Raw genomic sequence first — 25,972 nt, forward strand, 5'->3', positions numbered from 1 at the left:
TAATTTAATTTAATTTAATTTAATTTAATTTAATTTAATTTAATTTATTTTTTAAGAGAGAGACAAAGAAGTAAAAAGACACCAGCGGGCAGAGAGGCAGAGAGAGAAGGAAAGAGAGAATCTTAATCAGACTCCTTGCCCAGTGTGGAGCCTGACAGTGGGGCTCAGTCTTACAACCTTGTGATCGTGATCTAAGCTGAAATCAGGAGTCTGATGGTTAACCAACTGAGCCACCCAAGCGCCCCCAAACTATTTTATTTTATTATTTTTTTTAATTTTAGCAAGAAAGAGAGTGAGTTGTGGAGAGGGACAGTGGGAGAGGGAGAGAATCCCAAGCAGGCTTCATACACAGCACGGAGCCAGACTTGGGGGCTCAATGCCAGTATTCTGGGTCATGACCCAGGGCGAAATCCAGAGTGGGTCACTCAACTGACTGAGCCACACAGGTGCCTGGCCCCCTATTTTAAAGCAGATCATAGGCATACCATTTCATTTGTAAATATGTGAGTGTATATCTGTGGAAGGTTGAGGTACTCTTTTTTTAATATACCCACATGTATCACATCCAAAAAAATCAATGGTAAGCTCTTAATATCAATATTTAGAAGGACTTATTTTTTAAAATGTGGTATCCATTTGATACAAAGAAGTTACACATTCCAACCGCTTTGATGTTTGACTCTCTAAAAAAATATGGTATAATTGTTTCCTGATTTTTTTCCAGTTGTTCCTGGTATCCTGTTCCTTTTTCTTGGTTAATATGGTTCATCTTGTGTAAAAAGTTTGAAGAATTGTCACTTTGGCATTTTAATCGATGGAGTTTTGTAAGAGCGGGAGAAAGATAGAAGTGAAATGTAACACATGCACAGATTTTTAAAAAGCGAAATGTATATTCACAAATAACTTATGTCTGTTCTAAGTATGGGGCAATTTGATTATGCTTTTCTAGATAATTTCACATATTGTGAGAAGTTGTTTACTGTGTGTGTATTAGTTTTCTATGCCTACTGTAACAAAGTACCAGAAATTTAGTGTCCTAAAAACAACACAAATTATTTTTAAAGTTCTATATTTTAGGGGCACCCGGGTGGCTCAGTCAGTGATGTGTCTAACTTTGGCTTGGGTCTTGCGGTTTGTGGGTTCGGGCCCTGTGTTGGGCTCTCTGCTGTTATCATGGAGCCAGCCTCGGATCCTCTGTCCCCCCACCCCCACTTTTTCATCTCCCCTGTGCGTGCGCTCTCTCTCTCTCTCTCTCTCTCTCTCTCTCTCTCAAAAATAAAGAAACATTTAAACAAATTTTTAAAGGTCTCTATTTTAGAAGTCCATAATGGGTCTCACTGGGCTAAAAAAATTAGTGTGTCAACAAGTCTCTATTCTCTTCTGGAGTTTTCTAGAGGTTTCCTTACCTCTTCCAGCTTCTAGAGGCCACCCCCTGTTCCTTGGCTTGTGGCCCTCTTATTCCATCTTCAAAGTGAGTAGTATTGTATCTCTCCAGTGACAGTTGGGAAAGGTTAAGGACCCATGTGACTAGATCAGGCTTATCTAGATAATTCAGGAGGATCTCCCCTATCTCAAGGTCCTTGACTTAATTATAGCTGCAAAGTCCCCTTTGCTAGGTAAGATAGCAATCATTGGTTCCATAGATTAGGACATGGACATCTTTGGGGGCTGTTATTCTTTCTGCCATGGTGTGTTTGGGGACATTTTGCTGAGACTTCGGAAAATAGGTGAGGTGACTTCTTTTGCTACTACAAATTCATTGTAAGTGTCATCTTTCACTGTGTAGGCAATGGGAATGGTTAGTGGTAGAGAGGACCACTCCATCTTCCTTTTTAGTGACCATGACAAACATACGGGAAGTACCTGTGCACTTGCAGTGTGGGCTTTGGTAAAACGAGACCCTTAAAAGTGATTAAGTGTATGGGAATGTAAGCTGGTACAGCCACTCTGGAAAACAGTATGGAGGTGCCTCAAAAAACTAAAAATAGAACTACCCTACGACCCAGCAATTGCACTACTAGGCATTTATCCACGGGATACAGGTGTGCTGTTTCTTTTTTTAAAAAAAATTTTTTTTTAACGTTTATTTATTTTTGAGACAGAGAGAGACAGAGCATGAACGGGGGAGGGTCAGAGAGAGGGAGACACAGAATCCGAAACAGGCTCCAGGCTCCGAGCTGTCAGCACAGAGCCCGATGCGGGGCTTGAACTCACTGACCGTGAGACCATGACCTGAGCCGAAGTCGGCTGCTCAACCGACTGAGCCACCCAGGGGCCCCCAGGTGTGCTGTTTCGAAGGGACTCATGCACTATTGACATATTTTATATGTTTATAGCAGCACTATCGACAATAGCCAAAGGAGGGAAAGAGCCCACGTGTTCATTGATGGGTGAATGGATAAAGATGTGGTATATATACACAATGGAGTATTACTCGGCCATCAAAAAGAATGAAATCTTGCCATTTGCAACTGGAGGGTATTATGCTAAGTGAAATTAGTCAGAGAAAGACAAGAATCATGACTTCACTCATATGAGGACTTTAAGAGACAAAACAGATGAACATAAGGGAAGGGAAACAAAAATAATGTAAAAACCGGGAGGGGGACAAAACAGAAGAGATTCATAAATATGGAGAACAAACTGAGGGTTACTGGAGGGGTTGTGGGCGGGGGGATGGGCTAAATGGGTAAGGGGCACTAAGGAATCTACCCCTGAAATCATTGTTTCACCATAGGCTAACTAATTTGGATGTAAAAAAAAAAAAAAAAAAGTGACTAAGCGTAAAAGCGATGTAACAACCTGCGAAGTTTTTTTGTATTTCGTTTCGGTCTCTTCATATTCATGTTTCTAAAGTTTTGTGTACTTGTAATCAGAGTGTGTGTAACACCCAGCAGCTGCTTGAAGTCACAGGGCAGCCTGGGGCAGTGAGGGAGAAGGCTCTCCGACTCAGTGGGTGATCAAGGCACCCCCAGTTCGACGGGAAGCTCTTAAAGTGCGAAGACATTCGGGAAGAGTGAGCTCCTGACAGCCCTGGGCTCGAGGCCCCTTCCCGACTTGTCCTTCTGTGACCTGGTTGGTTGAAAAGGGCTTTGAGCCTTTCCCAGGACCAGGAGAAGAGTGAATGTTGGAGGTAGAGAGGGCTTCGGGAAGGCCTCTAGTTTGGTGTCCTGCTTCCGTCCTCAGCTCCCGAGGTCGGGACCGTGTCGGGGCGTGAAGGTGCTGGTTCTGGTGGTGGTGCGTTTCCGGTTACCGCGTCTCAGGAAGAGCCTGTTCAGTATCTGCTCCTGCTCTTTACCTCGTTTCCCCTTGGGAGCTCCTTAGTGGCGCTTAATGCCCTGAACTTCTGCTTAAAACCTGCGTGTAAACAGCGTGTAAGTTATCTGCCTGATACTTCTTTGTGGTCCAAATAATCTAAACTAGCAGCGTTGAGAACAACTTTATAAATAGGTCTCACTTACTAAAATGTTCTGTTTCTTTTCATTCCTTTCGGGAAGTTTGGTTGGTACTTTCTGATCTCTAATATTTTTTAAGATGTCTTTTTTTTTTATTTTGAGAGAGAGGGAGAATCTTAAGCAGGCTCTGCGCTGTGAGCGCAGAGCCCAGTGCTGGCCTCGATTCCATGAACCGTGAGATCATGGCCTGAGCTGGAATCGAGAGTCGGCCACTCCACCGACTGAACCACCCAGGCCCTCCGATTTCTTCTGTAAGTTTGATTCCATTCGTTACATATGCGGACACCAGGCTGGGGTTATGGGGTGGGAGTGGGGCTGGGTGTGTGGACAAAATGGGTAAAGGTGGTCAAAAGGTACAGACTTCTAGTTATAAGTCATGGGGGTGTGATGTGCAGCATGGCGACTACAGTTAATAAGGCTCTATTGTATATTTGAAAGTTGCTAACAGCAGATCTTTTAAGTTCTCATCACAAGAAAAAATTGTAACGATGTACGGTGATGGATGTCAACTACATTTACTGTGGTGATATTTTTGCAATATATACACGCATAGAATACCCTGTGGTACACCTGAAACTGACATAATGCTTCATGTCAATTATATCTCAATGTAAAAACAATGCAGGCACTAAAAGTAGCTGTTAACTTTCCAATAACACTGGAAGAATTAAACAATACATATTCTGTATGTGATGTGATTGATAATTTCTTTTTTAGATGGAGTCAGTCACCAAATTGTAACAGTCCCTTCAGAGTATCTCTTGCAACCCTTCCCTTTAGAATACTTTTTTTTAAAAAAAATTTTTTTTCAACATTTATTTATTTTTGGGACAGAGAGAGACAGAGCATGAACAGGGGAGGGGCAGAGAGAGAGGGAGACACAGAATCGGAAACAGGCTCCAGGCTCCGAGCCATCAGCCCAGAGCCTGATGCGGGGCTCGAACTCACAGACCGCGAGATCGTGACCTGGCTGAAGTCGGACGCTTAACTGACTGCGCCACCCAGGCGCCCCTAGAATACTTTTTAAAAAAATGTTTTTTTTTTTTTTTTTAACATTTATTCAGTTTTGAGAGACAGAGACAAAGCGTGAGTGGGAGGGGCAGAGAGAGAGGGAGACACAGAACCCGAAGCAGCTCCAGGCTCAGAGCTGTCAGCACAGAGCCTGACATGGGGCTCAAACTCATGAACCGCGAGATCATGACCTGAGCCGAAGTCGGACGCTTAACCGACTGAGCCACCCAGGCGCCCCTTGAATGCTTTTGAAGCCTCCTGCATCAGTTAAGATTCGGTTTGGCTGTGCAGAGCAGACTTGATTGAATAATAGCTTAAACATCTTGTTTGTTTCCCGTGTAAAAGTCCAGAGGTAGACAGCTCAGGGCTGGCATGGCGACTCCACTCTCATTAGTTACCCAGTTTCCTACTCTGTCATCCCTGGGATGTGGCTTGTTTTCTGGGTCCCGATGGTGGTGCACGGCATGCAGTTAGATAAATGGTCTGGCACCCACAAAGAGTTCTGGACTGGATGTAGGTATTTTGAAATCATCAGTGTATGGGGAAGAGTTCACTGATCTCTTAGAAGACCCAGGGATGTGTGCTATCTTCTGGTTCCAGTGGACAAAGTAGAAACCTGTTAGTAAGTCGTCCTGTTGTAAAGCACCAGGCATCAGCCTGCTCTCTGGCCCTTTTTTGCTTCCACTCTGATTCCCTCCCTGCTCTAGCCCTGCTCCAGCCGTGTTGAACTTCTCTCAGTTCCTGGAATGGGCCCTTGCCTGTGTTTGTCTTCACTCTAAGCCTTCACGTGTAGTGTTCCCTTTGCTTTGACAACTTTCTGAACCCTACACCCAGCTAGGCCAGTCCTTCTTATCCTTCAGGCCCTAGCTTTGATGGTATGACCTTTGGGAAGCTTTCACTGAGTCTTGAATAGTTGCCATATTATAATTTCCTGTTGATTTACCTATATCTCTTACTCGACTGTAAGTCAATTCCATTCTTCACAATTTCAGTCTTGGTGCTTAGCATTGTGCTGGTCACTAGTGGGCACTTGGGAAATATCGGCAGACCCCCTGTGTTTGCCTAAGCGTAATGTGATGGTGCTTGGGTACTGCTAGTTTGTGTTTTCACCCTGGCACTCTTCTTTGGTACTTGCACATTGAGTTGTTTATATGAATCAGTGATTGTGATGGTGAGTAGTAAAGCACGTTCTCTCTAATTTTATTTATTTATTTTTAAAGTTTATTTATTTATTTGGGGAGGGAGGGGCAGAGAGAGAGAATCCCAAGCAGGCTTCGCGCTGTCAACGCAGACCCAGAAGCAGGGCTTGAACTCACCAGCTGTGAGATCACGACTTGAGCCGAAGTCAAGGGTGGGATTAACCAACTGAGCCACCCTGGTGCCCCTTCTCTACTTTATTTAAAAGTTAATTTTTCTATTTAAAGTAGTGCTTTTATTTTAGAAAAGATAAGAATAATAGTAGAAGAAGGTACATTATACAAAATGGGCAGTGCCTTGCCTTCTCTGTCCTTTGGAGTCGGGTTCCCAGAGACAGCTACTTGAACTGTATTTATGACTAATATAACTAAATGGCCATTTTTTGGTTTATCAACTGTGGGTGCTACCTATTGACTCCTTGTTATGGTACACGAGGTGCTCTTCCTCCTCCTCCCCCGTCTTCCAGCCCTTCCATAGGTAAGAATTCTTGGCTCATTGAGCGTTCAGCGTTTACACTGCTAAGAGATATTGCTCGCTGCTGAGCTGAGTAATTTACCTGGTTTCCCTGCTCCCCACCCCCATTTGCTGCTTTTTTCATGGACGTATTACTAATTTTTACCAAATACTTTGAAAGGCCTGTGGGGATTGGGGCCCGGGAAACTGACGCAAGATGTTACTCTGGCGACCGCTGTTGCTATGAGCACTGAATCGTTTTGGTGCCTGTCCCAGAGGCTTCGTGGCTTTGTTAGTGTTCGGGTAAGATAAAATCTCAGATGCTTCACACCCAGCCCAGCAGTGTCTACACTTAACACCCCTCTGTTTTGTTCCTGCTTTCTTCTTGGCGCTCCTGTTACTTCTGTCTTCGTGGGGTCTTCTAAGTTTCCATTTCCTGTTTGCCATCTGTCTTCCTGTCCTTTATTGTGGGAGTTTCCTTGACCTTATCTTCTCTTTAGTGAATTAAAAAAACTTTTTTTTCAGGTTTATTCATTTATTTTATTATTATTTATTTTTAATGTTTATTTATGTTTGAGACAGAGAGAGACAGAGCATGAACAGGGGAGGGTCAGAGAGAGAGGGAGACACAGAATCGGAAGCAGGTTCCAGGCTCTGAGCTGTCAGCACAAAGCCCGACGCGGGGCTCGAACTCACGGACCATGAGATCATGACCTGAGCCGAAGTCGGACGCTTAACTGACTGAGCCACCCAGGCGCCCCTATTCATTTATTTTTGAGAGGGAGAGGGAAGCAGAGAGAGAGGGAGAGAGTATCCTGAGCGAGCTCCACGCTGTCAGTGCAGAACCCAGTGCGGGGCTTAATCTCACTAACCGAACTGTGAGGTCATGACCTGAGCTGAAATCAAGAGTTGGACAGTTAACCCACTGAGGCACCCAGGCGCCCCTCTCTAGTGAATTTTTTAATCAGTTTTTAATTTCAGGCATCTTTTCTTGTTCTTTGATTGTTTCCTTTTTTTTAAATGACATCTTGTTCTTGGGTCATGGAAACTGTGTGGTATAGTGGTTAAGAGCATGGTTTCTGCACCTAGCCTGCCTTGGTCTGAAACTCCGGTTCGTCATTTTCTAACTCTATAGTCTTGGGGAAGTCACTTAATCTTTTTTCACCTTTGTTCCTTCTTCTAGGCCAAAAGTTGCCAGACATTTGTGTAAAGGGCCAGATTGTAAATAATTTAGGCATTGTGGGCCAAGAAGCAAAATGAAGGATATTATTATACAGGTACTTTTTTTTTTTTAATGTTTATTTTTGAGAGAGAGAGGGAGAGAGAGAGAGAGAGAGAGAGGGAGACAGGGAGACAGAGGATCCGAAGAGGGCTCTGTGCTGAGAGCGGAGAGCCCAGTGTGGGGCTCGAACTCCACAACCATGAGATCATGACCTGAGCCGAAGTTGGACGTTTAACTGACTGGGCCACTCAGGTGCCCCTGTTATACGGGCACTTATGTGATGAGAGAGGAGAAATTTCCATAAGTTTTTTACTGAGGAAATTGAAAATACAATACTAATAATGGCTGAGAATAGGTTTTTTGTAATAAAGGTTTTCTTTTTTTTTTTTTTTAACGTTTTATTTTTTTTTAATTTATTTTTGAGACAGGGAGAGACAGAGGATGAACAGGGGAGAGTCAGAGAGAGAGGGAGACACAGAATCTGAAACAGGCTCCAGGCTCTGAGCCATCAGCACAGAGCCCGACGCAGGGCTCAAACTCATGTAATAAAGGTTTTCTAACAAGAAGAATGAAATCTCTTTTTGGAGGAGAGGGGATAACATTTTACCTAATAGGGAATACTGAATGTAAACCTCAGTTGTCAGAATTGATTACAGATGTTCATATGTACTGTTTAAAAATTTTTTTAAAAAATATTTATTTTTGAGAGAGAGAGAGAGAGAGAGACAGAGCACAAGCTGGGCAGGTGCAGCGATAGAGAGGGAGACACAGAATCTGAAGCAGATTCCAGGCTCTGAGCTGTCAGCACAGAGCCCTGACGCAGGGCTCAAACTCACGAACTGCGTGCGAGATCATGACCTGAGCCGAAGTTGGATGCTTAACCAACTGAGCCACCCAGGAGCCCCTTAAATTTTTTTTTAAGGTTTATTTTTGAGAGTGCAAGTGAGCGCTCATGCACAAGTTGGGGCGGGGCAGAGAGGAGGGGAGACACAGAATCCGAAGCAGGTTCCAGGCTCTGAGCTGTCAGCACAGAGCCTGACCCGGGGCTTGAACTCACCAACTGCGAGATCATGACCTGAGCCTAAGTCGGATGCTCAACTGACTGAGCCACCCAGGTGTCCCTAACGTGGGTTTTTTTTTTTTTTTTTAATGTTTATTTATTTTTGGGAGAGAAAGAGACACAGAGTGTAAGTGGGAGAGAGGCAGAGAGAGAGGGAGACACGGGATCCAAAGCAGGCTCCAGGCTCTGCGCTGTCAGCACAGAGCCTGATCTGGGGCTCGAACCCACAAACTGTGAGATCATGACCTGAGCTGAAGTCAAACACTTAACAGAGTGAGCCACCCAGGTGCCCCCCTAACATGGGTTTTTAATGAGATTTTTTGTATTTCATCTTTGAAAGTATTTTGTGTAAAGTTTATTTATTTTGAGAGAGAGAGAGAGAGAGCGAGCAAGCGAGTGGGGGTAGGGGCAGAGAGAGAGGGAGAGAATCCCAGGCAGGCTCCAAGCCTGTCAGCGCAGAGCCCTGAAGCGGGGCTCAGTCTCACGAACCGAACCATGAGATCATGACCTGAGGTGAAAGCAAGAGTTGGACGCTTAACCGACTGAGCCACCCACATGCCCCTGAAAGTATCTTTTTCCATGGTGCCTCCAAATATAGATATAAACCCATGAACGTATGATTTTAGTGGAGCGTATTTATTGCTTGGAAGGCATCTATTGAATTCTGCTAGATTGTTTTCTTGATACTTACCTTTTAGCAAATCATCGCATTGCCCACTAATCACTTACAATGGAAGGTTAGGTAGAAGCTTCTTGTTGCATAGTTAAATGGTTTTCGAAATGTGGAAAGTACTTTTTTTTCTTTTTTCTTTTTTTTTTAAGATTTTATTTTTAAGCAGTCTCCACACCCAACATGGGGCTTGAACTCACAACCCCAAGATCAAGGGTTGCATGCTCCACTGAGCGAGCCACCCAGGTGTCCCCGGAAAGTACTTTTATACTTGTATTGAGGTCTGAAAAATGCTGGAACTGTAGTTTTATTTTGGAAAGTATATCTACTGCATATTTGTTTGGGATTGGAGATCCCATCTCATTTTAATTTTTTTACAGCCTAGAAAGTGTGTAAAGCAGCTTGACATCACTTAAGATTCAGTGTCAGTTGTCCTTGAAATGACTATCTCAGTATAGGTTTTGCATGGAAGTGCTATTGGCCTCCTAATTTTAGATTGAATTCATTGAGAAATATTAGCAAGTCAGCAAAAATGAATTTTCAAAGCCATTCAGTGTTCAGTAACAGTGGCTCAGGGGGATGGTTCTTCAGAAAAATTTCATTCTCAGTTCTGAGCTCGAGAAATTTCCATAAAAACATACCCCTGCTAAGTCATGGTACTGTGTGGTAGGACACATCAGGATATTCAGCTTCTGTTTCAGACAGAATTTTTATGGAACCGATGGTGGTTAAGTTCATGAAGGTAATGAAGTTAACGGTCGTAACTGGTTTAATAACACATGTTAGATTCAAATATTTTATGTAGTGCTCCTGCTCATTGATCATACAATGACTAATGAGTAGGTTGTTGCAATGAGTAGGTTGTTGCTATTGTTTTTTTTTTTTTAAAGTTGTTTTGAGAGAGCGAGAGTGTATGAGTGTGCGAACAGTGGGGCAGAGCAGAGGGAGGGAGAGGATCCCAAGTAGGCTGCGTGCTGCCAGCGCAGAGCCTGATGCGGGTCTCAGACTCGCAAACCATGAGATCATGACCTGAGCCAAAACCAAGAGTCAGATCCTTAACCATCTGAGCCACCCAGGCGCCCCATTGTGTGTGTGTGTGTGTGTGTGTGTGTGTGTGTGTGTGTGTGTGTGTTTAAATACTGAATAGGTTATAAACACCTTGCATTTTTACAAGGTTTGTAAATTTGTCCATCTAAGCCTTTTCTGATGGTGTATTTTTACCACCATCAGTTATTATGCATGTTAGCAGATCCCACTTCAGGTTGTACCGAATTAGTATTTTCCTCCACTTTTTGGGAAAATAATCATAGGTGTTGTTGTTCCATTCAGACTGTTCTCTGAACAGTTATTTTCAGTGGAGGGTCTGAAAGATGTTTATTTTTCCTGGACACATTTCTTTGGCTGCTGCACTCACACACGATTTAGTTCATCTCATGATTGGTCAGTGACTTTTCTTGTTTGGTTAATACATGAACCATCCAGAGACTTTGGTTGCAGCCCTCGTTTTCATTCTTTATTGTTGGGAAAGCATCCTGCTGTGATGAAATGCCGTGTTTTGTATTTTTATTTGTTTTTTTAAGTTTATTTTGAGAGAGGAGAGTGTGCACAAGGTCACCTGCGTGCGCAAGTGGGGGCGGGGCAGAAAGAGAGGGAGAGAGAAAATCCCAAGCAGGCTCTGCACTGTGAGCACAGAGCCGGACGTGGGGCTCATCTCATGAACCATGAGAATGACCCCGGGCTGAAATCAAGAGTTGGACGCTTAACCAGCTGAGCCATCCGGGCACCCCTGAAATGTTGTGTTTTAAATTTGCTGACTCTCCTGATCGTCGCTTTCGTGAACCGGGAGCGCTCCGTGGTAGGGCATGTGAGGCTGTGCGTAGCTGGTAACGTCTTCCTATGTGGCGTTCCAGTGCAAGCGTGATGCTGTTACCCAACAGACGTGATGCTTCCCCATCTCATCAGGTTTAAAAAAACGATCTCTGCTCTGCTATAAAAGCATGACGTCAAAGTCTGCTTTCTTCTTTTCTTGTTTTGACATGATGTATATCCAGTGGTAGTGAGTGTCACAGTATGCAGGGTACTTGCAGTGCTGACTTCTAACTGTGTTATTGAGATTTGTAGTGTGGGCAGCAGCGGTATAAGGGGATGAACGCGTCACATGCGGTCTGGGTAGTAACTATGCAGTTCTGCTGTTGTCACAAAAACAGCTACAGGCAACATGTGAACAAGTGAGTGTTGCAGTGTTCCACTAGAACTCTCATAACGTCCACATGTCACAACATATTCTTTTGTTTTTTTTTTCATTCGTTTAAAAATGTAAAAATCATTCTTCAGGCAGCAGGCTGGACCTGGCTCCTTGGGTCGTAATTTGCTAACCCATGATCTATGTGACGAGAACGTAGAAAATACCACCTTAGGCTGTGGTGAGGAATAGGTGAGTTAATATGTAGAAAGCACTTTGAATAGTGCCTGGGGGACGGGGGGGAAACACCTGGGTGGCTCGGTTGGGTAAGCCTCATACTCTTGATTTCAGCTCAGGGCACATTCTCATGGTTTGTGAGTTCGAGCCCCACGTTGGGCTCTGTGCTGACGGCACGGAGTCTGCTTGGGGTTCTGTCTCTCCCTCTCTCTCTGCTCCTCCTCTGTTCGCTCATTCACTTTCTCAAAATAAGCTTAAAAAAACTAGTGCTTGGGGATATAGCAGGTGCTAAGTAAATATTTGCGTTCATTATTGTTACTGTTTACTCTCTCTGAGGCTATTTTAGTTTTTAATTTTTTCTTAGAATCATCTGTGTTCCAATTCCTTTCTTTGGTTGATTTTTGTTTCTTTATTTTGTGTCGGAGGCATTCCTCACGAGTCTAATCATTTTACACTGGGGCTTCCTCAGCTCTGCTGGTTCAGTTAGTACCCCTCTGTCACCTTTCCATCTTCCACACCTCTTCTGATCTTTGTGAGCTTAATCTTTTTATTCTCATTACTCTCATTTCACAGGAGTGGAATACCCCACTGTACTTAATATAGCACTTGGAACATAGTGACCTTTTGGAGAATGTTCCATTACTTGGTGGACCAAAGGCATCTGTGTGTTTAACATGTCCTTTGGCCAGTGACTGTTGTCCACTATTTCTCTCGTCTCCTGTTTCAACCGTGAGGTTTTGTCTTAAAGTCTTGAGTACAGGGGCGCCTGGGTAGCTTAGTCTGTTAAGCGTCCGACTCTTGATTTCTGCCTAGATCATGGGGTGTGAGATCAAGCCGTGAGTTGGGCTCCATGCTGAGCTAGCACAGAGCCTGCTTAAGATTCTCTCTCTTCCTCTCCTCCTCTTCCTTGCTCCCTCTCTCTCAAAAACAAAACAAAACAAAACATGTTTCTCTTAAAAAGTCTCATACAAATGAGGGGGCATGTGTAATTTTTTTTTCCTTTCTCAGGAAGCAGGTGATTCTGGAATATAGCTTATGATTAATGGATTTTCAGCTTAAGTTGGGATAAAGTACACTGTGGTGTCATTTACATATTTTGAGGGTGTTAGGACAGAATTTGGTTATGGATTTTTCAGATCCACTAACGTTTACTTTCTACTTAAGGCACATGAAATCAGGAGACCGCGAGTCAGTACGCATAAAAGAGGAGACCTAATTTTACATATATCAAATATTTCATGAATTAAAAACAGAATATTGAGCATATCATTTCTTGTTCAAAGTATCATTTTTGACCATGGTGGTAAAATTGACTTGGGGAAATAACTGGCCCGAGAAGTTAAATAGCAGTATGAGAGTCAGACAGCAAAACCAGGTATTACCGGAAGGATAGTTAAATTCCAAACGATAGTGAAGATAGTGTGTTTTAGGATTACAGAGGAAAGGGAGGGCTCGTTCTGTGGTTAGGGTCAAAGGGGCTGGGGATCAGGGGTGGTGGTCGAAGGCAGGCGTGAATGGCATGAACAGAGGTGTAGATGGGCATGCTAGCTATTGACAAGAACACTTGCCTCTACTTTGGTTTTTTTTTTTTTTTTTTAAGTTTATTTCCCTATTTTGAGAGAGAGAGTGTGTATGCTTACACATGCCGGCATGAGCAGAGGGAGGTGCAGAGAGAAGGGAGAGAGAGAATCCCAAGCAGGTTTTGTATTGTCGGTGCGGAGCCTGACTCAGAGCTCGAACTCACAAACCAACCATGAGGTCGTGACCTGAGCTGAAACCAAAAACTAGAAACTTACCGACTAAGCCATCCAGGCACCCTGCTCCACACCCCACACCTCCCTGCCCCCCGCCCCACCTATTTTTTTTTTTAGCTAGGAGAGCGCATGAGTGGGGAGAGGGGCAGAGGGGGAGAGAGAATCCCAAGCAGGCTCCATGCTTAGCTCTGAACCCAACGTGGGGCTTGATCCCACAACCCTGGGATCATGACCTGGGCCAAAATCAAGAGTCAGATGCTCAACCAACTGAGCCACCCAGGCTCATAAAATCATAAAATTTTACGAAGCAGCTCCTGCTGCCCCCCTATGCTAGGTCAGCTTCTGTAATTCCACATGATCGAGTGTAACAGTATCCAAATTTGTTTGCTTCCCACCTCTTCGCCTGGATTCACCCTGCACAGGCCACCACCGTATTAATCCTCAACAGGTCATTCAAGCCAGGACTGCGATTAAAACCAAAGGTTCTAGTATGAGACAGACCCTTACTAAGTCTGTGCTGAGCGAGGGTGAATCTCCATTTTACACCACCACATAATGGGAAAAACAGTACTTCCAACTCATAAAGTTTTCTGAGGACGAAGCAGGATGAAGCAGCATGCAAAGCACTCAGGAAGGGACCTAGGGGAGCGTGCCTAGCCAAAAAAAAAAGGTGAGATGTAATCGATCTTTAATGTGAGTGAAATTACCACTCCCGTCACTTCACGCACCAGCCCAATAACATTCAGTGATTCTTCATTACCTGAAACACAGAGTACGGTACCGGCATTCCAGACCCTCCACAGTCGGAAAGCTCGTGTTCCAACTTGATTTCCAAGTACCCTCCAAACCAGTGATTCCCAGACTTATTTAAGTACATCGAACACCCGAGGAGCATGTGATTAAAATGCAAATGCCTGCCCCTCCACCCCCCCCAGGTTCACAGTGTCGGAGGAGGGTCCAGGCATCTGCATTTTCAAAAAAGCGTTCATACTAATTTGGATATAAGTAGTCTGTAACCTCAGCCTATAGATAAGTGTCATAACAAAGTACAGGCGAGGCGCCTGGGTGGCTCAGTCGGTTGCGGTTGCGCATCCAATTGTTGATTTTGGCTCAGGTCATGATCCCAGGGTTGTGGGATCGAGCCCTGTGTTGGGCTCCATGCTAAGTGTGAAGCTTACCTGGAAAAAGGTGATGTTGGGGCGCCTGGGTGGCTCAGTCGGTTGAGTGTCCGACTTCAGCTCAGGTCGCGATCTCACTGTTGGGGAATTCGAGCCCCACATTGGGCTCATTGCTGTCCGCGCAGAGCCCACTTGGGATCTTCTGTCTCCCTCCCTCTGCCCTTTCCCTGCTTGCACTCTATCTTGCAAACATAAAATAAAACATTAAAAGAAAAAGAGAAAAAATGATACATAGAATTGTGGATGCCGCGGAAGAACCCACAGGAGTTTTTTTAATTTTAATTTTTATTGAAGTATAGTTGGCATACAATCCATGAGTTTCAGGTGTGAAACTCATGAAATCGTTTTCACAGAGAGTATACGCCCTTAAAATTTTGATAGATACTGCCAGATATCTACACACTAAAAGGGTGCCTGTTTCCTATTGCCTCGTGCTGCTATCAAGGTTTGTTTTTTTTTTTTAACCTTTACTAATACGATGGGTCGAAATAATACCATGTTTTTATAATTAGCATACTTTATTACTAATTTATACTGAAGATGTTTTTATATATTTATTGTTTGTGGGGCCTTGGCTGTTTCAAGGTCCTTGTTTTTTGGTGTTGGGGTTTATTATTTTTTTTTGAGTAATTTCTCTTCAGCAGTGTGCTGCAGGTTGACTGGAAATGGGGAAGAAAGGTAAAGCCTGATTCATGCCTCTCAGAAGTAATCGACCTCAGGAGACAGGTCATAGATACAACAGAAAGTTTCAAGGTAGTTTTTACATAATGGGAACTTTATGGGGGTAGTGGGAAGTTGAGAGGGGAAACTGATCTGGGGAGGGAGGATGGCATCCGTTTTTATGTGTGAAGCTCAAGTTCTTGACTACACGGCATTAACGACGGGTCCTTTAAAAGGTTTATTACTGAAAGCATTAGTGATAGCACACTTTATTTATTTATTTTTTACATTTATTTATTTTTGAGAGACAGAGCGAGACAGAGCACAAGCGGGGGAGGGGCAGAGAGAGAGGGAGACACAGAATCCGAAGCAGGCTCCAGGCTCTGAGCTGTCCGCATGGATCCTGATGTGGGGCTCAAACTCACTAACCACGAGATCAGGACCTGGGCCGAAGTCGGACACTTAACCACCCAGGTGCCCCAGCACACATTTCATTTCTAGTCTAGACTTAGGTAAGGAGCATGGTTATCCACAAAATTACTGATTATATATACAGTTATATATTCTTGAATTAAAAACAACTGTCAGTGTTTTAGGGATACAGACAGAACTGGCACTTGGGTCAGAGGTTGGGAGTAGAAGCCACGAGTGAAACCAGGAGATAGGCTCCGTTCCTGACAGATTGAGAGAAGGCAGGGCCGAAAGCCCAGGAAGCCTGGTGCCCAGCCCGAGGGAAAAGCAACAGGGCCCTTAGGAACTGAGGTGATTGGATAGTGGGTTTTTCAAGTTCCGTTTTATTCTGAGTTTCACTGATCAGGGTCTCACTGATAAAGTTCCAAATAAATTGTGTTCGGTTCAGGTGGTGTGTGTGTATGTGTTTGTGTTTGGAATTCTTGGCATGAATCGTTGCAGAGGAGAGACCATTGGGCCTCAGTTTTCTACTTTGCTTTCTGTGAGGGTTGGGAGCAGGTGGAACTTTCTGGCAAGAATCTCCAGTGGCTAGTTGTCTTACTTGGCTGCCCTTGTTCCTCTGGGCCTTCCAGCTGCCTTAGGCCTGGCCTTGGGCGCCGCCTTCACTGTTCTGGGCAGATAGTACTTACTGTTGCTCCCTGGGGGAGTGAGGGCAAAGGTGACAGGCTGGGTGTCCCGAGTCATCCCGGGCAGTTGTCCCTGGGCTCCTGCATTTTTCTGGCCTTCTGCTTCCGGACTGGAGTTGCTGTTTATACTCTTGCTGCCCTTGATCAGAGGCTCTTCTGCCTGCCTTGGGATGCCGCTTCCCTTCTCAGTCCATCTCCGGCTGTTTTCCAGTTTCCGGGGTTGCCTCACAACTTCTGGTCTCCTGTGACATTCTGAGTATGGCCGTGGCATTACTGACAATTAAGCTTTTTTTTTTTTTTTTTTTTTTTGAATATTCTGTTCAGTCTCTCCTGAGAAGCTTATAGGCTTGATTCATATTGTTGTTTTAGAAGGGTTTCATAGTGGTCCTGGATTGAACTGACTTTAATACTTTGTGGCCTAGCCTCGCAGCTTTGAAAATAAAATTTATTTGCTATAAATCAATAAAAAACAGGCAAAGGAGAAGAACAGGCGATGGCCTCTTTCACAGCAAAAGAAATGCAAACTAAAATCATACTGAAAAACTTTTCTGTCTCAGCATTTGGCAGGGATCAGAAAGTTTGATGAGACGGTGGTGGCCGTGCTGTGGAGAACAGGTGCAGAGGTGAGCGGGGTGCAGGTTGGCAGCCTCTGAAGAGGGCAGCTAAGCGGTACACGGGAGGAAAAGAAGTCCCCCCTCCACCCACCTGAGTTCATAGACCCTTGTCACGGAAGACAGGTTAGCAGGAGAAAACAAGCAGAAGTTTATTAACGTGTGTACCTCATGTATACATGGGAGATACCGAGGGAAAAATGAGCACTTCTCTGAGGTGGTGTAGATTTCAGACTCAAATACCGTCTTAGGGGGGACAGGGGAGGGGAGGTGTGGGTCTCTTAGGGGCTCGTAAATGGTTTCTAGGAAAGAGGAATGAGCCCTTAGAAGAACAGACGAGAGGTGCGTTAGTTTGGGACAGTGTGTCTGGTGTGGTGTCCACTTCTGGTCTTCCCTGTGATGAGTTACCCGGTTGGCGAAACTCTCAGGGGAGGGATTTATAATAATGAAGTTCTTTTGGAGGAACGGTCTTGAGGCAGATAGACAGCTTCGTCCTGCATTTGTTAGTTTTCACATGCCTGTGGCTCAAAATCATCAAAATGCCAAAGTGGCATTTTTAAATATTTCATTGAGACATATTCAGGAGTCTCAGGCATGATTAATTATTAGAGTATTGTAATTCTGTTATTAGAATTGGAAAGCTTTGATAAAAAAGAAGTAAGTAGTTGAGGATGAAATCTGCTGTGTATTCCTCAGAATTATACAGTTAACAGGAACTCCCTGATGGACCCAAATGCATGACTTCTTTTGCTTTTATTGAAAAAGTTTGGTGTTGAGTAAGACTTGAAATAATTTATCTGCGGAAAGTAGTCTGTGTAATAAAAGAGTGTTCCAAGCCACCAAGAAGAATAATTGTGAGCTCTTAATATCTCATCATGTGATGTTATAGGTGATGAAGTAACGTAATATGGAAAAATAAACCTAGTGGTTGTGATAGAAAGTACCTGTAAGACTTGCTGGCACCTTTCTTGGGCACGTGGATTAGACTTTGAAAGGGGATGGCTTTTTTTTTTTTTACCCGATTTAAAAAAAAAAAAAAAAACACCTTTATTTTGTAACGATTATAGACTCGTAAGTTGCAAAAATAATGTGGAGAAATCCCAAGTACCTTTCCCTCAGCTTTCCTCAGTGTTAATATAAGGATTGGACATTATCCATTCCAGGAAGTTCATATTGACCCAAAATAATAGACGGTGGACTGCACTTGGGTTCTTCAGGCTTTACGTTCTTTTTCCCTTGTGTGTGTGTAGCTCTGTGAAATTTTATCACATGCGTAGACTCGTGCAGCCATCACCACCACCACCGCAGTCAAGATACAGAATTTTTCCATTCCACAAATGAACTTCCTCAGGCTGTCCTTTTATGGTCACCTTCTGCCCCCTCCACACCCTGGCAGGCCACCGATCTGTGCTTCCCCACTAGTTTTGTCATCTTGAGTGTTACATAAATAGAGTCACGGTGCGTAACCTTTTTGTTTGCCAAAACTCTTTTTCAATAGCAAATTACAAGCATACAGAAAAGTAGAGAGAACAGTACAACACAATATAAACGCCCGTTCCTTCCGTCCGGATTTGATAATTGTTAATAGCTTGCCATGTTTGCTTTGTCTGTATTTTGTTCTGAAACCGTTTGAAAGTTAAGTTGCAGATAAGATTACTCTTTACCACTAAATGTTCAAGCACACATCTCCTAAGAATTAGGTCATTTTTCTACTTACACTATCATTATCTCACTTATGTCCATATGATATCTTCTATTCAGTCCATATCCAGTTGGGTCTCAAGATTGTCTTTTATAATGGTTTTTTCTCTTTACAAATCTGGGTTCATTGAAGATTCATGTATACATTTGGTTGTTACAATATCCCTTCAGTCTCCTCCAGTTGAGAGAAGCCCCCAACTCCATGCACAGGGTGGTGGTTCTTTACAACGAATGTCGTGTATCCTGCGTTTGTCAGAATATTGCCGCATGTGGTCATCTCAGTCGTTTCTTTATTCTCAAGCTTCTTGGTTTTGAGCGCTCAAAAGCGCTTCTTTTAAATTAGTTAGGATGTTTTAAGGCCCAGAATGTGGTCTGTTGTGGTGACTATTCAGTGTGAACTGGAGGGCAATGTGTATTCCGCTGTTGTTGGATGAAGTAGGCCGTAGATGTCAGATCCGGTTGATTGATGGTGGTGTATAGATCCGTCAGGTCCTTACTGATTTTATTCCCCGCTGGGTCTGAGCATTTCCGAGGGAGGTGTGCTCAGGTCTTCGTTCATAATCGTGGTTTACCTCTCCTTGCGGTTCTGGGTAGTTTTTGCCTCCTGTATTCTGATGCTGTTGTGCTAGGCGGTCCACATTAAGATTAGGTCTCCTTGGACAGTTGACTCCTTTATCATTATGTAATGTTCTTTTGTTTTTTTTTTTTTAATCTGTGATAAGTTTCCTTGCTCTGAAGTCGACTGTGTCTAAGATTAATACAGCTTCTCCTGCTTTCTTTTGATTAGTGTTAAGTGATACATCTCTCTCCATCTCTTTACTTTTAATCTGTAAGTGTCTCGTACATTTAAAGTGGGTTTCTTGGGGTGCCTGGTGGCTCAGCGCAGAGCCTGCTTTGGGTCCTCTGTCCCCCCTTCTCTCTGCCCCTCCCCCGTTCATGTGCGTGCACACCTTCTCTCCCCCCTAAAACAACAACAACAACAACAACAACAACAACAACAACAAAATATTAAACAAAATATAAAGTGTTTCTTGTAGACACATTTGGTTGGGTCTTCTTTTTTGATCCACTTTGACGGTCTCTTTTAATTGGCAGATTTAGGCCATTGATGTTCAGGGTGATTATTGATAAAGTTGGATTAATGTCTACCAGTGTTAGTTCCTCTTTTCTATTCACTGCCCTTATTTTTGTTCCTTTTTTTGCCTTCTCTTTCTCTGCCTTTTGTGGTGCTGATGGAGTACTTACGTGAATCCCTTCTCTCTCCTTTCTTAGCATGTCCATTGCGCTTTTTAAAACTTTTGTTTAGTGGTTGCCCTTGTGTTTGCAATACACACAGCTAACCCGAGTGCACTTTCAGACCACACCCTACCATTTCACAGGTAGCGCAAGTACCTTGCGATAACAAAGTACATCATCCTCATTCCTCTCTTCTGTTCCTTTTATCATCCCTGTTGTTCACTCACTTTTATATAAACTAGAATCACTAAACACAGTGTGGCTCTTCTTATTTTGAGTCTGTAACTTTTGGGGATGGGCTTTGTTCCCTTATCACAATGCCCTGGAGATCTGTGCAAATTATTGGATATATCAAAGGGTTCCTTCTTTTTATTCCATTATATGGAGGGACCTCAGTTCGCTTATTCATTCACCTGTTAAAAGAACATTTGGGTAGTTTTTTTGTGTGAACCTAAGTTTTCATTTCTCTGGGATCATACGTAGTCCAGGAATGCAACTGCCGGGTCAAATGGTAGTCTGTGTTTAACTTGATAAGAAACCGCGTAACCGTTTGCCAGAGTTGCTGTTCCATGTTAGGTTCTGACCGGCACTGTATGAGAGTGCCACTTTCCCTGCATCCTTGGCAGCTTTGGTACTCTCAGTGTTTGTTTGTTTGTTTCTTTTTTATCTTAGCGATTCCAGTAGATGTGTACTAGCAGTATATCATTGTGCTCTTAATTTGTAGTTCCTTACTGGCTAATAATGATGGAATATCTTTTCATGTGTTTGTCATTTGCGTATCTTCTTTGGTGATGTGTTAAAATCTTCTGCATATTTTCTGATTGGACTGTTTTCTCATTGTTGAGTTCAGAGAGTTCCTTCTGTGTTCTGGGTACAAGTCCTTTGTTGGCTCTGTGACTTACAAATATTTTCTCTAAGTCTGTGGCTCTTTTTTTTTTCATTCTCTTTGCAGGGTCTTGCACTGACCAAAAGTTTTTAATTTTTGTGGAGCTTAATTTGTCACCTTTTTTTTTTTAATGGGCTGTGCTTTTGTGTTATGTCTAATAAGCCCCTCCTAACCCCAGGTCACAAAGATTTTCTCCCTTGTTCTCTCCTAAAAAGGGTTTTATAGACTTTTGTTTTATGTTTAGGTGTGTGATTTATTTTGAGTTATTTATTTATTTATTTATTTATTTATTTATTTAAATGAGCTCTGTGTCCAGTGTGGGGCTTGACCTCATGACGCTGAGATCAAGAGTCGCAGGCTCTACTGACTGAGCCAGCCAGGCGCCCCTATTTTGAGTTAACTTTTAAGATGCAAGGGTTTTTTGTTAGTGGCCTCTGGATTCCAGCACCATTTGTTCAAAGAACGGTCTTCGCTCTATTGAATTGCTTTTGCATTGTTGACAAAAATCAGCTGGTTGTATTCTAGTGAGTCCCTTTCTGGATTTTCTGTTTTGTTTCATTGATCTATGCGTTTATCCCTACTGTGGGTTTGAATTCAGTTCCTCTTTTCTGACCAAGCTGTGACTACAGCTTGTCAGTAAACACATAATGGCGGAAATCTGAAATTTAGATTTTGGGAGATAACTTTAATAATATAATGACATTAAACTATATCAGACAAATAGATTTCTTAAAGTTTGCTAATTGTTTGCCTCCGTAAAGAATAATTTACAGTTTTGGTCACTACGAATTTCGTTATTGATGGTAACTTTGTGTTTCCCATATGTGTTAAAAATGTAACTATGAGTAGGTGAAGGAGCTTAAACATATTTAATTTTTAAAATCAAAGTAATACATAGACATAGTTAAAAAAACTCAGATAATCTGATGGACACAAAACAAAAAGACTGCATGACCACCCTCTCCACTCCAGAGAGGGCTGCACTCCAGTCTCTTAGCTGTTGTTTCTGGTTATTTATTTCCTGATTTATAACTAATATACTTTCACTGTTATTTGCCGATTTAGTAATTAGGTATTTTCTGCTGACTTCCTGCCTATTATGGAAGATGAGAATTTCACACTCTTAAACCACCACTACTGATTCTTTTTTAAGCATCTTCCCAATATAGTTCCCTCGCAATTTTTGGTTAAATGTCTACTTTTTCTATTGTGATGATTATATAAATATCGATAACTGTAGAATTGAGTCATGTACTATGATTACATGACCCTTAAACAATTTTTGTTTTTTCCACAGTGCGTAATTAAAAAATCATTTGTTTTCTGTGTAGCTGTCCTTCGTTCCTACCAGATTCTCCTACAATATTGGTAACGCGCCACAGAATAAGGTCAGACGTGTCAGGTGACCTGTTGCTCTCTGGCTTGCTTCCCCCCGGAGGTCATGGGGCCGTCTCAACTCGTGTCCCAGCCTGCTGCACGTGTCTTCTCCTGGGCGTCTCTTACTCCTGTCTTGTGTTGCAGCCTTTGTTTCTTGAATTCCTTGTCTTCATTTTTCTTGGTTTATTCACTCACCTTGAAAGGGTACATCTTCCAGCACCTTCCAGAAGATGGGACCGTGGGAGGCTTTATTGAGTTGGCGGCAAGTCTAAAAATGCCTTCATTCTACCTTTATACTTAACTGGTAGCTTGGCTAGCCAAAGAATTGTAGTTAAAATTGTTATTATTATTTTCTTAAATGTTTTTATTTATTTTTGAGAGAGCGTGAGCAAGGGAGGGGCAGAGAGAGAGGACAGAGGATCTGAAGCCAGCTCTGTGCTGACTACGGCAAGCTTCATGTGGGGCTTGAACTCACAAATCGTGAGATCGTGACCTGAGCCAGGTCGGATGCTCAACCAACTGATCCACCCAGGCACCCCTAAAATTATTTTTTATTCATATTTTAGAGACATTGCTTCCCTGTCATTTACCTTCCAGTATTACTGCTGAGTGATTGAGAAACCATTCTTTTAAAACAACTCTCACTCTATATTTATGGCAGGAACAGAGGGTAATAGGCCAGACCCCTGTACATACTGTCCATTTTCAGCAAGTCTAAATATTTGGCACATGTGCTTCATCCCCTTTCTATAATTTTATTTTTTTATTATTTTTTTAACGTTTATTTGTTTTGAAGAGACAGAACGTGAGCGGGGGAGGGGCAGGGAGAGAGAGAGAGAGAGAGAGACAGAATCCGAGGCAGGCTCCAGGCTCTGAGCTGTCAGCACGGAGCCTGATGCGGGGCTCGAACCCACTAACCGTGAGATCATGACCTGAGCCAAAGTCGGACGCTTACCTGACCGAGCCAGCTAGGTGCCCCCATCCCTTTCCCTCTGTTCCTTTCCCCTTTTCTGTTTGAGAAAGTGTTTATTGGTACCACTAAAGCTCCTCTGTTCCTCTCCTGATAACATTCTGTAAAAGCATTCTCCTGAATTTGCTGTGTATTTTTTCCATGTATATTTTAATAATTTGTAGTAGGTATGAACATATCCATGATATTGTTCGCATGTTTTAAAATCATATAAGTGAAATCACACCATGTCTGTTATTCTGTAGCATTTTCTTTAGTGTGTATTTTGTCCATGTTGGTAATTGTAGCTCTAGTTAATTCATTTTCATTAGTGTAATGTACCCCATTGTAAGATTATATTAAAACATTTCATTTTAAATGACTTAAAATGTGTAAAATAGCTTTGGAATTGGGTGTGACAAGTAAGGCATTTATATATTTCAGAATATTTTTATAGCATTTTCTAATTGGGCTTACTAATTCCTCATTTAAGATATTAAACCACAGTGCTGGCTTGGGCAGCGCACATACTAAAATTGGAACGATATGGAGAAGATTAGTGTGGCCCCTGTGCAAGGTGACATGTAGATTTGTGAAGCTTCCGGATTTTTTAAAAATAAAAATAAAAAATTAAACCACAATCTAGACGTACGGTTAGCTGGCTTGATATGGAGGCTTAGTTGGAACCAGCTGGTTTTGGGGTCCCTGTCCCCTGGGTAGGAAAGAAGAAAATGCTAGGTGGTGTTGAATTCAGGGCCAGGTGACAGGAAGCCAGATTAGTATTTCTCCCTCCTGTTCAGAAGACCGGCTGTCTGTGTGCACTGGGGGAGCCTCATCCATTTAGGTAATTTAGCTTAGTCCAGTCGCAAAGTTCCAAAGAGAATGTGGAAGGCATGCTTCCAAATTCTGATGTTGGCTTCAGTGTCTCTGTGGAGTAAGGAGGGACAGACGTAAGCAAGTAAGTTGCTACCAATGGAGGTTCTCATCCAACCGGAGTTTTCCCTTTGGACATGGTTTCCTTTCATTGCGATGGTAATTTTAGCATAGTGTAATTATTATTCATCTTACCACCATTTTATATTGTCAGTGAGAGGCTTTCCTGAACAAATTGAGGTAGAGCATGATCTAGAACTATGTCAAGTGTGGTTTGATGAAGACAGCAATTCATGCTTTATCTAAACCTTCTGCCTTCACCGTGGTCTCCCTGGGCTGCCTGGGGCACAGCTGGGCCCTACAGCACCACACTCACTTGTCCACACCTGGCTGGAGGGGCCGGCAACAGCTGGGCCCTGAGGCCATTACCAGCTTCTGGCCTTTCCCGGAACAAGGGGGCTGGACCCTAGTGTGGTTGGTGGACACTTGCCCTGGGGGGAGCCCCTTTGACGGGCGCATGAGGAACGGGGGGCTGCCGTGGGGCCGCAAGGCTGGCCTGCTGCTCACGGATGCGCTGAGGGGCGTTTTCACCCCTGTGCTGTGAATGTCCCGAGGAACTGCCGTAAGGCCCACGTTGGGGTCAGTTTGTTCCCCCTCAGTACACACTGGAACTGCTTGTCCCTCGGGGGTCCCCACGCCCCTGGCCAGTGCCTGGCCGCCTCCTGGTGCTCAGACGTCCCTGGCCGTCAGTGTCACCTGATGCTGGACTCGCCTCTGTGCCTTGCTGTGTCCCAGGCCTGCCGCGGTGCTGTGTGGGGCTCAGTGTGCCCTGATGACCCTGAGGACCACCAGAAGAAGCCAGAATAAATGGTTTGCACTGTCAAAAGAACAAAAAGAAAAACAAAAAAACCTCAAGCACAACAGATGTTGCAGATGCTGATCATTTATTCGCCTAAGCTTTCCTTCAGCATACTGCTCAGGGCATACCTGTTACATGCTAGTCTAGACACTGGGGAGAGGAAGGTGAATCAGTTCTTATTTTCGGAGAAACCAAGTGCCTCATGGTTTAGGGGAAGAAGCCTGCCAGCTAATGCTGATATGCATGACAGCACAACGAGAGGGACACTAAGTGTCAGCTTTGGAACGGGGAGCCCGTTCTCTTTCAGCACATAACTCAGTTCAGGTTCCTTCTCCCCTGAGTGTAGGTAGCTGATGGCCATCCCTTCGGCTACTTGCCCCCCTTCTGAGCACGTTCAAGATATGCACTCTCTATCTCTTTATCACCATCATTTGTTGTAAAAGGCCTTCATTTTCAGGGGCGTCTGGGTGACTCAGTCACTTAAACGTCCGACTTCACTTGGGGTCATGATTTCATGGCTCATGGGTTCGAGCCCTGTGTCGGGCTCTGTGCTGACAGCTCAGAACCTGGAGCCTGCTTCGGATTCTGTGTCTCCCTCTCTCTCTGTGCCTCCCTTGTGCTCGCTCTCTCTCTTCCTCTCAAATATAAATGAACATTAAAAAATAAAAGTAGCTTCATTTTCAGACAATTGGTAAGAAGTTATCTTTGTTAGGGATTTGCTTTGAGACGTTTCCTAGGCAGAGCTATACTCATTTGAAGATCTAAAGCATGGAGTTGGACTTTTGTGTGTGTGTTAGCTAATACAGATTTTAATTTTAGCCCCTTTCTCTCCTTTGTGACTTTGTATCTGGTGTCTAATATATTTAAAAATAAAGAGAAGTGTGATTCCCTTAAGTAATTTTCTGGGTTGGGTTTTTTTTTTTTTTTCATTTAGGTCAAGGATGGGAAAAGTATGATTAATGTTGAGCAAGTTTGAAATTTCTTTTCATTCTTTGTAGATTGTCTTGCGGAAATGAAGGCTTAAGGACAAGTTATCTACCAGATTGGAAGATGGGATCGAACAGCAGCAGAATCGGTGATCTTCCTAAAAATGAGTACTTAAAAAAGTTATCGGGCACGGAATCCGTCTCTGAGAATGACCCGTTCTGGAATCAGCTCCTCTCGTTTTCTTTCCCTGCACCAACCAGCAGGTAAGAGGTTACTCGGAGATTGAAGATTCATGTAAACTTGTGTGGTATGCCGATTCAAAAAAGAAAGTTTTTTTTTTTTTTTTAATTTTTTTTTTTTTTCAACGTTTATTTTAT

The 25,972-nt window shown here is 43.3% G+C and overlaps 1 protein-coding gene and 1 non-coding gene across 6 annotated transcripts in view; both read left to right on the forward strand.

The window, feature by feature from the left end:
* Window positions 1–25,972, forward strand: part of DYM (dymeclin) — a 360,650-nt gene that overhangs the window by 1,965 nt on the left and 332,713 nt on the right. For 4 of the 5 annotated variants that reach the window (XM_040478872.1, XM_040478871.1, XM_040478874.1 and 1 more), the window contains one exon: window positions 25,667–25,858. In XM_040478872.1, coding sequence (XP_040334806.1) covers window positions 25,719–25,858 — 140 coding nt within the window. In that variant the 5' untranslated portion in view covers window positions 25,667–25,718. Of the gene's footprint in view, window positions 1–25,666; window positions 25,859–25,972 lie in introns of those variants that run through there. The other variant, XM_040478875.1, reaches the window with a different exon arrangement.
* Window positions 23,443–23,548, forward strand: LOC121033271 (U6 spliceosomal RNA). Its single transcript, XR_005791797.1, has one exon. It is a non-coding gene; the product is annotated as a U6 spliceosomal RNA (small nuclear RNA).

This window comes from Herpailurus yagouaroundi, unplaced genomic scaffold (genome assembly GCF_014898765.1).
Source record: "Herpailurus yagouaroundi ecotype Mexico unplaced genomic scaffold, PumYag 142, whole genome shotgun sequence".
Classification (NCBI taxonomy): Eukaryota; Metazoa; Chordata; class Mammalia; order Carnivora; family Felidae; genus Herpailurus; species Herpailurus yagouaroundi.